Source organism: Pituophis catenifer, unplaced genomic scaffold (genome assembly GCF_029215685.1).
Source record: "Pituophis catenifer annectens isolate HBS135680 unplaced genomic scaffold, rPitCat1.0.hap2 SCAF_1, whole genome shotgun sequence".
NCBI classification, from domain to species: Eukaryota; Metazoa; Chordata; class Lepidosauria; order Squamata; family Colubridae; genus Pituophis; species Pituophis catenifer.
Window position 1 is genome coordinate 341287599 of NW_027256881.1, and position 14728 is coordinate 341302326.

General features: G+C 46.3%; 1 protein-coding gene across 1 annotated transcript in view; it reads left to right on the forward strand.

The window, feature by feature from the left end:
* The window catches only part of C2CD4C (C2 calcium dependent domain containing 4C), a 35581-nt gene extending 32037 nt beyond the window's left edge, over positions 1–3544 (forward strand). Inside the window, 1 exon segment of the mRNA XM_070931873.1 lies at positions 2185–3544. Within this exon segment, the coding sequence (XP_070787974.1) occupies positions 2185–3544 (1360 nt within the window).
* Positions 3545–14728: the final 11184 nt, after the last annotated feature.

The window sequence follows — 14728 nt, forward strand, 5'->3', positions numbered from 1 at the left end:
GAGGCTCCTGTCTCGTTAAAAGGATGAGAGGTTTTAACTTTAGAGCCAATGCCAACCGGCTTTTTGGGAATTCACATAGAATCACAGAACCAAGAGGGAACTTTTGGAGGTCATCCTGTCCTCATACCAGTGCTTTTACAAATAAATCGAGGCAGTGAATGTATTCAACACACCTTCCTCCTCCTATTTTCCTCGTAACAACCCTGTGGAGGGTGCCTTTCCTATCGCTGACTATTGGGGGTGAATCTCTGCCCCCCACAGAGAGGGCTCGCAATCTGGGTGTCCTCCTGGACTCACGGCTGTCTTTAGAAGAGCATATGACGGCTGTAGCCAGGGGGGCTTTTTATCAGGTTCGCCTGATCCGCCAGTTGCAGCCCTTTCTGGACCGGGACACCTTGGGCACGGTCAATCACGCCCTCATCACCTCCCGTCTGGACTATTGTAATGCTCTCTACATGGGGCTCCCCTTGAAGAGCACTCGGAGGCTCCAACTGGTCTAGAATGCAGCCGCGCGGGTGGTTATGGGCGCACCTCGTTACGCCAATGTAACACCTCTCCTGCGCGAGCTGCACTGGCTCCCAGTGGTCTTCCAAGTGCAATTCAAGGTGTTGGTCACCACCTTTAAAGCGCTCCATGGCATAGGACCAGGATATCTACGGGACCGCCTTCTGCCACCAACAGCCTCCCACCGACCAGTTCGCTCCCACAGAGAGGGACTCCTCAGGGTGCCGTCAGCCAAGTTATGTTGGCTGGCGACACCCAGGAGGAGAGCCTTCTCTGTGGGAACTCCTGCCCTCTGGAATGAATTGCCCCCGGATATTCGTAAGATTTCTGACCTCCGGGTTTTTTGCTGTGCCCTCAAGACCCTACTGTTCCGACAGGCAGGGCTGTCAAATTGAATGATTTTAAATTGGGTTTTAATGTTGGGTTTTAAAAATTTGACCAAAACTATTTAATGATTTTAATTAATTTTAACTAGATATTGTATATTTGTATATTTATATTTTAATTTTGGCTGTACACCGCCCTGAGTCCTTCGGGAGAATGGGTAGTATATAAATAAAATTATTATTATTATTATTATTATTATTATTATTATTATTATTGTTGTTATTGTTATTGTTATTGTTATTGTTATTGTTATTATCATCATCCCTATCCCTATCCCTATCCCTATCCCTATCCCTATCCCTATCCCATCCCATCCCATCCCATCCCATCCCATCCCATCCCATCCCATCCCATCCCATCCCATCCCATCCCATCCCATCCCATTCTATTCTATTCTATTCTATTCTATTCTATTCTATTCTATTTTTTGTTAATTCCTTGTTTGTGCAATCACACTTGGCCAGTAAAGAATTCTATCTATCTAGTATCTATCTAACAACTGCAATGATACACTTAACAACTATGGCAAGAAAGGTTGTAAAATGGGCCAAAACTCACTTAACAAATGTCTCACTTAGCAACCTACACTTTGGGCTCAATTGTGGTTGTAGGTTGAGGACATGCAGGCCCTAGCTATGGTATCATACGTCATCATGGTGGCACAGTGGTAAGAATGCAGTATTGCAGGCAAACTCTGCTCACTGACAGATGTTCGATTCTGACCAGCTCAAGGTTGACTCAGCCTTCCATCCTTCTGAGGACCCAGATTGTTGGAGGCAATATGCTGACTCTGTAAGAGAGGGCTGTAAGTCACTGTGAAGCAGTGTATAAGTCTTAAGTGCTATTTCAATGTAGGAGATAACCAGGCTGAGTCCGAAGGAGGAGTAAAATGTATCATCAGTCATGAGTCCCTGTGTGCCCCCAAGTCCAGCCCACATCAAATGCCTTCCTAATTCCCACGCATTTCCCTTGACTTTTAGTAGGTCAGATTTTTGTAGAGATCTTAAGTTTACAATAAATCTTTATTCTCGTTTGAACTGCCTGAATCTCCTGATTTCCCCCTGTGCCTGATATGTTTATGAAGAAGTAAGTTTTAAAAAGCTGTGGCCCATCCCTGAAATCTTTTCTTCCCCTTGGATAGAAATTTCAAAAACCAATGTTCTTTTCCTCCATTGGAATAATCTAAGGAGATTATTTCTCTGCTCAGCAGTAGCTAATTTGCAAATTAAAAAGACCACTCTGTACAAGTGGTAGGGTAAGAAACTCACTCCGATTTTTTCTTTTATCTTCCAGGTATTTGCAGTTGTCGGTCTCCTTCTGAACCAGTAGAAGAAAAAGACTCAGAATGTGGCTTTTAGAGAAAATCCGGGGCTCAGTGGACAATAGCAGTTCTCGCGGCAACGACTCGGCAGATAAGCAGTCCAAAGGGCCCTTGTACAGCAATGTCCTGACACCGGATAAAATCCCGGATTTTTTCATTCCTCCCAAGTTGCCGACGGTACCTCCTGAGGCAGAGGAAGGGAACACCAAACCCAATCTGGGCACTTCGGCTTCTGAGCAGAATTTATCTGCCCGCAAAACCCCGCGCAGCCCTCGTTTGCCCGTGAAGGCCGTCTCGGAGAGCAAGAATCTTTTAAAAGCCGCCAGCCGACACATCATCCAGATCGAGAGCGCAGATGAATGGATGTCTGAGGAGGACTACAGTACCAATGCAGACCCACAGTCCCAGACGGCCATGTCGCTGCCGTATGTCCCCAAAGCACAGACCTCATACGGCTTCGCGACGCTAATGGAAAGTCCTCACACGCGCCGTAAGGAATCTCTTTTCCACAGCGAGCACACCAGCCTGTGTCCATCCCAGTCCTCCTCGCCCAGTTCTCAACGGAGGTCCACCTCAGGAGGGAGCAAGACCAATGGAGAGAGCGCCCACCTGAACCCCTCGGACATCAGTATGTCCCTCATGAATCCCTACCGCTACTTCAGTGGAGGGGAGAGCGACACCTGTTCCTCCGCAGAGTCCTCTCCCTTCGGTTCCCCACTGCTGTCGCGGTCGGTGTCCCTTCTCAAGATCTTCAGCCAGGAGAGTCAATCCAAGGTCATCAAACTCAAACACTCGGTGGCTCGCAACAGTTCCCTGTCCACCGATGACAGTTCGGCTGACACCAGTCCCAGCTCCCAGCGCCGCATGCGCTGTGCGACCCCTCCAACCGGGGGAGCCACCGGCGGGGTGCAACCACAGCCGCCTGCTCCCACAGACCCCCAAGACAGATTTCACAAGGAACATGTGCTCAGTTTTAGCAAAGGAGGCAGCATCCGCTTGGTGGTCCAGTACAACCCGTCCAACGCCCGGCTGCGGGTGCGCATCGTGGCCGCCGAAGACCTCTACGACAAGCACTGTGACATCCGGAGCATCAACTGTTGCGTGACTCTCTATTTAAACCCCGGCAAGCTGCAGAAGCAACGGAGCACGATCATCAAGAACAGCCGTAACCCCATCTTCAACGAAGATTTCTTTTTCGACGGGCTGGGCCTCAGCAACATGAGGAAAATGTCCCTCAAGGTCAAAGTGGTTAACAAAGGCAGCAGTCTCAAACGGGACACTCTGATGGGCGAGAAGGAACTGCCCCTCACTTCCTTGCTCCCCTTTTTATAAAGTCTCCCCTCTCCGGTGTCTGTGGCCTGCCGCTAATCCCAGTCGGCTTCTTGCCTGGGAGGGTTTAGAGATCTGCTCACGCAGATTCCTCCAAGATCAGTTAGCGTTTCCGTAAAATGGGTGTTGCATGTTTGAGGTCCATGGAGGGGGGCATCCCAGCATTTTTGCATGAAACCTCAGTACCTTGCCGCGTGACCTTATTTTCTTAGAAGGTCAGGATGTTCTTTGTCTCTTGGGTCAAGGTGTGTCCCTTGGTCACTGCGAGCCGGTCTTCTTTCACAGTTACCGTGTTGGAGGTAGAGCGGGCCTGGGAATTTGAAGGGAAGCAGGGAGATTCCTTCCAATGGGTTTTCCTCAGCGTAGGAGGTGGCTGCATGAATAAACCAGATTTCCACCCTGTTTTTGAACCTCTTCCTCACAAATGCATGCCGAGAATCTGAGAATGTACCCCTTTTAAGATGCATGCCGGTTGCATTCGATTCTGTAGTGTCGTTGAGCCAAGCACCAATCTGTTGGAAGATGATCTAAACAGGCTCACTTGGCTTCTGCAAAAGGGATGTGAGTGACCATTTTCTTCAGGTACCCAGGAAACGTCTTCGCTTCCCAAATTGGGTGCAAATTCCAATTTCTGATTTGGGAGCTAGGATCCAACATGTGGTTTCTGAAAGAAGTGGACGAGGAGAATGAGCTGGGCCGAGAAGAGCTTCTGAAGCCGAGCGGATGATCCAGCAACTGTCCCCAAAAAAGGCTGTTTTGCAAGATGTGGGGGATCAGACAGAGACTTCGCCTCCCTGCTCTGCTTGACTTCAGGGGAAATTGCAGAAATCGGAGCGATGTCCGATAATGAACTTTCAACCCGAGGCAAAAAAAAAAATGGACTTATGGACATTGCACTGTCTGGACAGTAGATCAAAATGAAGGAAAACACACAGGGAGATAACAAAGGAAAGAGGAAAATATGAAGGGGATATAGGGCCGTGATTATTTTTTTAATGTTTTGATAATCCTGGCCTGAGAGACCATCCTCAATAACAATAAATAATGATAATTTTAAAAGTGGGCTGGGTGATACTCACGGAATTGCCTTATCCTGCACTGGTCCGCTTTTTTGGAGTCTTCGGAGACTCCGATCACTCCCAGCCTTAAGAGTTTGGAGTTTTTCAATCCACACTTCAGATGGCTTGAACACATCTGACGATAAAAATCAAGATGAGGAAATAGAGAGTCCTGACTGAGACAACCCTCCAACCCTCCATTCAAACAAGAAGGGGCAAGAATCAGTGTGAATCAATTTGAATCAATTTGACAGCTTGAAGATGCTTCAATTCCTGGAATTCCCCAGCCGGCATGCTTTAAAATGGTTGGACTTCAATTCCTGGAATTCCCTAGCCGGCATGCTTTAAGATGGCTGGACTTCAATTCCTGGAATTCCCCAGCTAGCATGCTTTAAAATGGCTGGACTTCAACTCCCAGCATTCCTCAGCCAGCCATGAGGGCTGAGGAATTCTGGGAGTTGAAGTGCACAGTCTTATATTTGTCAAGTTTGAAAATGTCAGGGACATTCAAGTTGGAATTTGGAAAGACTGAAGATCGAACTCCAGGCCTTCTACAAGTCAATTTTTTCCACCAAGTTGTGGTTCCTTTCTAATATTAACATTCTTTTTTTGGATCAGTTTTCCTAAGGCTCAAAAACAAAACCAAGAATGTGCCAAGAATCGTTCCCTTCATTGCAAACACCCACTTCTCCTCAGTGTAGGTCAGTGTTTCCCGAACTTGGGAACTTCAAGATGTATGGACTTCAACTCCCAAAATCCCACAGCCAGCCATGCTGGATGGGGAATTCTGGGAGTTGAAGTCCACACTTCTTAAAGTTCCCAAGTTTGAGAAACACTGTAGGCAGGTAGGTGCTGTTCTTGCAGGACCAATCAAGGAACCATTGAGCAAACATAGCTGAGCAACCCTTATTTTGCAACCCCTAAATCAGTGGTGGGATTCGGCCAGTTCGCACCTATTCTGGAGAACTGGTTGTTAACTTTCTAAGCAGTTTGGAGAACCGCTTGTTGGAAGAAATGTCCTTTTGTTTTTTCCCACTTTACAGAGCTAATCCTGTAAGGAATTACAACGTTCTAGTGTTGTTTCTAGCCTAATCTTTATTGCCCTGCTTACAGAAACTGCCTCTCTGGTTAACCCTTATTACATTGTAACAGCTAAGGCGAAGTGCCCATCAACATGAGTGACTTTGAGTTGCCCATGCCCAGACAACATTGCCCACACAGTCACATGACCACCAAGCCACACCTATCCAACTGGTCATTAGGGCAGAGAACCGATTATTAAATTATTTGAATCCCACCACTGCCCTAAATGAATACCCAGATAGGATCTAAAGAAAAGATCCATTGGGATCATAATCTGAAATATGGGTAGTCCTCAGTTAATGACCGCTTGTTCAGTGACTATTTGAAGTTACGACCGCATTGTGCAAGTGGTCCTTTGAGATTCTGGGCTGTCCCAACATCTTGCGCTCACATGATCATGAACTGGGCATTCGGCAACTGGCTCACACTTATGACGGTTGCAACCTCCTGTGGTCACATGATCACTATTGTGTTGTTCCAGTGGTGGGATTCAAATAATTTAACTTCTGCCCTAATGACCGGCTGTGTGGGCGTGGCCATGGTGGGCATGGCCAGGGCATGTGACAGGTAGTACTCTGCCTCCTGCACCCCCCTGGTAGCGAAAATGGGCTACGGGGGAGGGAGCACTGCCCCCCCTCCTGCGGCTTGTTTTGTGCTTAGAAGGCCTCCCTGAAGCCTCCTGGGAGCGAAAACGGGCTGCGGGGGGAAGGACGGATGCCGTCCCGCACCCTGTTTTGAGCCTAGGAGGTCTCCCTGCGCATAACCTGGGAGCCAAATTGTGGCGTGTGGGGACTCCTGGAAGGGGCCGAAAGCGGTGGAGCCAGCCAGCAATTTAACTATAGGTTTGCCCGAACCAGCTGGATCCCATTATTGTGATGTTCCCTGTTGGCTTCCCACAAGCAAAGGCAATGGGGAAGCCAGCAGAGAAGGTCACACTCTGGTAAGTCACTCATACTCCAGAGGTTTTTTGCACTGAGGGGTTCAGCTATGATGAATGTAGCAGCACGCCCCATCTGTGCACCTTTGCACACCTGGAAGGAGCCACCCCTGGCCCTGCCATGCTTACACACCCTCATGCACCAAGCCGCAACCACTAGTTCTGTGCTTTTGCCATGTCAGCCTTGCACACCCAGCAACAGCTACCTAACTGCCGGCAAGCGTGCTTACAAATGACTGGGAACTTTGCGACTTCCTGCAGGCTTCCCCATTGACTTCACTGGTTGGAAACCAGCAGGAAGTTACGAGGTCCTCCCTTAACAATCCACAATCCTTGCTTAAGTGCAGTAACAGGGAGGGCTGGAATTGCTGTCACAAACCAATGCAGTCACACAACATTGCAGTTTATGATGGCATCACTTAGTGATGGAAATTCTAGCCCCATTGCTGTCATAACCTGAGGATTGTACGTAATAATCTACAATGTAATTTAAGGCAATGGTTTTTGTGTGCTACGGAGAACTTCCTATATCTCCTTATTAATAATCGGGATCTTCCAATTCACTTTTTAATCCAGTTCTCAGATTTACTTCATGTGTAAATCACAGGTAGTCCTTGACTTACGACCACAATTGTGTCCCAACTTTATAAGGCTAAGCAAGACGGTTGGTAAGTGTGTTTACCCCATATTACGACCTTTCTTGCCATTGTTAAGTGAATCACTGCAGTTATTAAGTTAATAACACGGTTGTTAAGTGAATCTGCCTTCTCCATTGACCTTGCTTGTCAGAAGGTCACAAAAGAGGATCATTTGACCCTGGGACGCTTCAACCATCATAAATATGAGTCAGTTGCCAAACATCTGATTTTGATCACGTGACCCTAGGAATGCTACAACGGTTGTAAGTGTGAAAAATGATCATAAGTTGTTTTTTCAGTGCCGTTGTAACTTCAAATGGTCACTAAACGAATGGTTGTAACTTGAACACCTGTAACCTACCTTTTTGCGCCTCTATTTCGGATGTGATGAGTAAAGCATGTTAGACAAAACCTAGCATTGTATGTTTTTACTACAAAGTGAAAAAATAGTATGTCTGTATGTGCAGAGATTACAAAGGTTAGGTTGGTGGAAGTAAATATGCTTGCCCAAACTTAGATGCCCTAAAACAGAGGTCTTCAAACTTGGCAGCTTTAAGACTGGTGGACTCCAACTCCCAGAATTCCTCAACCAGCATGCTTTAAAATGGCTGGATTTCAATTCCCAGAATTCCCTAGCCAGCATGCTTCAAGATGGCTGGATTTCAATTCCCAGAATTCCCCAGCTAGCATGCTTCAAGATGGCTAGACTTCAATTCCCAGAATTCCCCAGCCAGCATGCTTTAAAATGGCTGGATTTCAATTCCCAGAATTCCCCAGCTAGCATGCTTCAAGATGGCTAGACTTCAATTCCCAGAATTCCCCAGCCAGCATGCTTTAAAATGGCTGGACTTCAATTCCCAGAATTCCCCAGCCAGCATGCTTTAAAATGGTTGGACTTCAATTCCCAGAATTCCCTAGCCAGCATGCTTTAAAATGGCTGGACTTCAATTCCCAGAATTCCCTAGCCACCATGCTTTAAAATGGCTGGACTTCAATTCCCAGAATTCCCCAGCCACCATGCTTTAAAATGGCTGGACTTCAATTCCCAGAATTCCCCAGCCAGCATGCTTTAAAATGGCTGGACTTCAATTCCCAGAATTCCCCAGCCAGCAGTTAAGTGAAACCAGATTCACTTAACAGCATAGAAATGAAATAAATAAATGAAATAAATAAACAAATAGCAAAGAAAACAGGCAGTGATTTCCAACTTTTTTCTTTGTGTTACATACACTTTACAACCATTCATTTAGTGGCCGTCTGAAGCTACAACGGCGCTGAAAAAAGTGACTTAAGAACGGTTTTCACATTTACAATGGTTGCAGCATCCTCATGATCCAAATTTGGCCATTTGGTAACTGACTAGTATTTATGACAGTTGTAGCATCCCGGGGTCAAGTGATAATAATAATAATAATAATAATAATAATAATAATAATAATAATAATAATAATAATAATAATAATAATTTTATTTCTATACCGCCCTTCTCCCGAAGGACTCAGGGCGGTGTACAGCCAATTTAAAAACAGGCCACAACAATGATTAAAAATTAAAAATAATTAAATAGATTTGGCCGATTTAAAACCCCCAAAATTTAAAATACCCCAATTTAAAATTATTATGTTGATAGCCCGGCCTGGCGGAACAATAGGGTCTTCAATGCGCAGCGAAACATCTGGAGGTCGGAGATCTTACGTATTTCCGGGGGCAGTTCATTCCACAGGTCCCCTTTTGCGACCATCAAACAAGCAAAGTCAATGGGGAAGCCAGATTCACTTAAAAACCTTGTTACTAACTTAACAGCCATAGTGATTCATTTAACGACTGTGGCAAGAAAGGTCGTAAAACTGGACAAAACTCAATAACTCTCTTGCTTAGCAATGGAAATTTGGGGCTCTATTGTGGTTGTAACTCGAGGACTCTCTCTATTGGTTATCCTCCTCTTTTCCCTTCCTCCTAAGATAAACCCATTTTTACAAGCTGTAGTATCTTTGGGACTGAAGAGGCCAGAAAGAGATTTTTGAACTGGAGATCAAAATCGCTGAATTTTTTTTCCCCCGCCTCGAAACTCAAAAGCAACCAAAATTTGAGTTAATCCTCTTTCCTTCCTTCCTTTTTTTTCCTTTTAATCTTGTTAACACAGATCCTTGTTTTTCAAATGTCGTTTTGTGTTCGCTCAGACTCCAGGATTATAAAGTTGTACGGATGCCAGGAATGGGAGACCTTGTTTTCCAAAAAGGGAGCAAACTGTATTATTTATTTGCTTGTTTTGTTTATGATATCTACCCAAATAAGTATCAGTCAATTATTTATCTATCGATTTCTATTTTCTGCATGATTTTGAGTTGGCGACTAAAGTACAAGCCGATGCATTTTTGTACCGTTGCTCTGTCAGCAAGCAGCCTTCCTCATCGATCCGAGTTGTCTCTATATCTGATTTATTCTATATACCAGATACGACTTATTGCTGTATTTTGATCCCGTGTAATCTGGATGCTGACAGTTTTGGAATCAAGTTTCTTGCTATATGAAGCTGTTTCTCTTTTTTTCTTCTTTCTCTGTTTCTCTTGTTGGGATGTGTGGGTGTGTTTATTTGTGTGAATGTGTCTACGTGCACGCCATGCTGTAACTCAGGGGTGTCAAACTCAAGGCCCAGGGCGTGGATCCGTGGCCGCCCACCCTGGCCACGCCCACTCTCTCCCACCCCCGAGGTCAAACATAACCCTGATGCGGCCCTCCATGAAATCGAGTGTGACACCCCTGCTGTAACATGATAACACAGAACATTGTAGGATCCAATCTGGGTCGGTCACTGGGTGAAATCTAAAAAAATTCCCTACCGGTTCTGTGGGCGTGGCATGGTGGGTGTGGCAGGGGAAGAATACTGCAAAATCTCCATTCCCACCCCACTCCAGGGGAAAGATACTACAAAATCCCCATTCTCTCCCTACTCCTGGGGGAAGGATATTGCAAAATCTCCACTCCAGGGGAAGGACATTGCAAAATCTCCATTCCCATCCCACTCCAGGGGAAGGATACTGCAAAATCGCCATTCCCATCCCACTCCAGGGGAAGAATACTGCAAAATCTCCATTCCCATCCCACTCCAGGGGAAGGATACTGCAAAATCTCCATTCCCATCCCACTCCAGGGGAAGGACATTGAAAAATCTCCATTCCCATCCCACTCCAGGGGAAGGATACTGCAAAATCTCCATTCCCATCCCACTCCAGGGGAAGGACATTGCAAAATCTCCATTCCCATCCCACTCCAGGGGAAGGACATTGCAAAATCTCCATTCCCATCCCACTCCAGGGGAAGAATACTGCAAAATCTCCATTCCCATCCCACTCCAGGGGAAGGATACTGCAAAATCCCCATTCTCTCCCCACTCCTGGGGGAAGGACATTGCAAAATCTCCATTCCCATCCCACTCCAGGGGAAGGATACTGCAAAATCGCCATTCCCATCCCACTCCAGGGGAAGAATACTGCAAAATCTCCATTCCCATCCCACTCCAGGGGAAGGATACTGCAAAATCTCCATTCCCATCCCACTCCAGGGGAAGGACATTGAAAAATCTCCATTCCCATCCCACTCCAGGGGAAGGATACTGCAAAATCTCCATTCCCATCCCACTCCAGGGGAAGGACACTGCAAAATCTCCATTCCCATCCCACTCCAGGGGAAGGATATTGCAAAATCTCCATTCCCATCCCACTCCAGGGGAAGAATACTGCAAAATCTCCATTCCCATCCCACTCCAGGGGAAGGATACTGCAAAATCCCCATTCTCTCCCCACTCCTGGGGGAAGGACATTGCAAAATCTCCATTCCCATCCCACTCTTGGGGCCAGCCAGAGGTGGTATTTGCCAGTTCTCTGAACTACTCAAAATTTCCGCTACCGGTTCTCCAGAACTTGTCAGAATCTGCTGGATTTCACCCCTGTTTTGGACTCATGCTGGGGCCCATCCTCAGGGAACTTCTCTCTGGCAGAGTCTGTGCTGTTCTGTGTGTGGCATTTATATGGTGCCTGTTCTGTGTGTGGCTTTTTAGATCTTGATTGGGGTGTGTTGATGCCTGTCTATTAAGTTGGTGGCTGTTGTTTGCTTCGCCTTCTACCCTGTTTCCCACTAAATAAGACATCCCCTGATAATAAGCCCAATCGGGCTTTTGAGCGCATGGCAATAAGGCCAAGCGCTTATTTCAGGGTTCAAAAAAATATAAGACAGGATCTTATTTTTGGGGAAACACGGTAAGTACTTGATAAGCTGGCGGTCAATCGGCATTCCTGTTGACTGACAAGGGCCCCCTTTCCTAGAATTCAATCACTTCCCTGGCTGTTTTTGTACCTGCTCGTCCAACAATCTTAGTAGCTGCAAAATTGAATCCTTGTTCATTGCAGTGCGAGGCTACCAATGAGTTTAGGTCTCCTTGACAGATGATTTATCACCAGCCTATCTATTATTTAGAAAGTGAGGGCTGGGCAGCACAAATGAAGGACAGCCAACGGCTTAATAACCGGCCATCATCACACCACAATCAACATCTAAAAAGCCACATACAACAGGCACGATATAAATACCACACAGAGAACAGCACACACACACTGCTAGAGAGAAATGTTGTGACCTAGGCTTACTGAGTAATTACAATACACAATTAGTCCCAAACAAACCTATTTTATTGTAACAGCTGAGAATTACGTTCATTCCCAGCTGAGTCCCAATTAGTTGCAAAACAAGTCCTTCGGAAGAAGTCCTTCGGGATAATCACCAACCTTTTATCTTCTTTGACACCCTGCCAAAGGCCTTACTTGGCAAAGCCCCACGGAGTTCAGAAACAAACAAGAGATGCCAACTGGAAACAGAGTTAGCAATGTTGCTTTCCTGCCAAAAGGCCCAAGCGCCTTTGTTTCTCTTTTAAGCCTTATGGGAGGGGTCAATCATCTCCTGGCCTTACTCCTGAGTCGTCCCTTTTGCTTTAGCTGCTCTTGCCTTCTGCCAGCTCTGCGCATGCGTGCACTAGGAACAGGCTCCTCCTGTTTCTCTTCCTCTCTGCTGTCCGACTCTGGGGGCTCTGGAGTCTACACATCACTCCCAGATGGCCCTGGCCCCATCTCTGCCTCCGATGCAGAGCCCTCGTCCAGGCTTTCCCCAGACTCCAGGACTGGCCCAGGTTCCTCCCCAGCCTCCTCACTGTCTGACTCCACTGCCAGCTCCACAGGCTGCTGGCGGACCACAACAAGAAGTTTCCTGAGGATGGGCTCCAATACGAGTCCGAAAGTTTGGAAGACAAAATCTCTGGTCCCGGTGACCGAGCCACATTGGATCCTACAACATTTATCCTGGGACAAATACATTCGCCTTCATTCTCTCGTTTGGACTACTGCAATGCCCTCTACATGGAGCTGCCCTTGGGGTGTACTCGAAGGCTCCAGTTGGTCCAGAATGCGGCCGCGCGGGTTGTTACGGGAGCTTCCCGTTACTCCCGTGCTACAACTCTCCTGCGTGAGCTGCACTGGTTACCGGTGGTCCTTCGGATTCGCTTCAAGGTGCTGGTACTTACCTATAAAGCCCTACATGGCATGGGCCCAGGGTATTTACAGGACCACCTTCTGCCTGCCTTCCACCGCTCTGTACGCTCACATAGGACTTCCCTCCTCCGGGTGCCATCGGCTAGACAATGTCGGCTGGTGGCACCCAGGATGAGGGCGTTCTCTGTGGGCACACCGAACCTCTGGAATGGGCTACCCAAGGAGCTCCGGACGGCTCCTGACCTCCGCTCCTTCCGCCGAGAGCTGAAGACATGGCTTTCCCAACAAATTGGCTGATCTGATGGATGATTTTAATTGGATGGATTTTAAATTGATTGTCTTGTGTAGTTATTTTTAACTGTTTTCATTTTTTTTTTAAATTTCTGTAAGCCGCCCCGAAGTCCTTCGGGAGAAGGGCGGCATATAAGTATAATAAAATAAATAAATAATTCACAATGAACATTTTTTTAACATAACTTGAACCATGGGCCCTATCCAACAAAATGAAATTTAATGTGGAGAAAAGCAAGGTTTTACACTTAGGCAGGAAAACCCAACGGTACAAGTACAGATTAGGCGAAACCTGCCTCAAAAACAGTAACTGTGAGAGGGACCTTGGAGTCTTAGTGGACGATCACTTAAACATGAGCCAACAGCAGCTAAAAAAGCTAATGCAATCCTTGGTTGTATAAACAGAGGCATAGAATCAAAATCACGTGAAGTATTACTACCGCTTTATAAAGCCTTAGTAAGGCCACGCTTAGAATACTGCATTCCAGTTTTGGTCACCTCATTACAAAACAGATGTTGAGACTTTGGAAAAAGTGCGGAGAAGAACAACTAAGATAATTTAAAGACCTGGAGACTAAAACATCTGAAGAATGGTTGCAGGAATTGGGTTTGTGCCAGTCTAGAGAAAAGAAGGAGTAGTGGGGGACATGATAGTAGTCTTCCAATATCTCAGGGGTTGCCACACAGAAGAGGGAGTCAAGCTATTCTGCAAAGCACCAGAAGGCTAGACAAGAAAAAATGGATGGAAACTAATCGAGGAGAGAAGCAACCTGGAATTAAGGAGAAACTTCCTAACAGTGAGGACAATTAACCAGTGCAACTGCTTGCCTTCAGAAGTTGTGGGATGCTTCATCATTGGAGAGTTTTAAAAAGAGACTGGACAGGCACTTGTCTGAAATGGTAAAGGGTCTCCTGCTTGAGCAAGGAGCTGGATTAGAAGACCTCCAAGGTCCCTTCCAGCTCTATTCTGATTGATATTTTTGTGAAAAGGGTATGAACACGCACACACATGCCGAAGGACTCCTAAAAAAAAGTCACTAATGCACAGAATTGTTCTTTTTTTTTCCAGCTTATTTGCACAACACAGCAATGCAAGACAAATGGTAATGGACATCTGTCAATTTGGGCTTCAGTGAGGGATTGGCTGGTGGGAATGTGGCTCCCAATTAACGGTAGCTGCCTCGTTTCTCTCCTTTCCACCCAATCCCAATGCACAAACACACACACACCTCTTGTCAGTTTAGCTGTGTCGGTGCAGGATAAATACATGGCAGATTGACAGATCGGAGGTTGTGAAAGGCACAGAACGAGAAGCAGAGAAGCTGGCTTCAAAGAATGCAAAACTCAGAATTTTGCAAGACGGATAGTGTAAGACCTGTGGAACTTCTTCTACTCCCAGAATTGAAGTCTACAGGTCTTAAAAGTTGCCAAGGTTGGACATCCCTGGTGTAAAGGGATTAACAGATCATTGCTACTCAGCAGAACTCTCTTCAGAGCTGGCGGGTGACTTCACGAAATATTCATAAATATTCCAACTGCTGTATTAGTTTGCTGGAAGAGACAGAACACCGTTGCCCCAAGGAAAACAGGGCAGAGGCATATCACAGAGGAATACAGATAGTCCTCAACTTATGACTGACTGC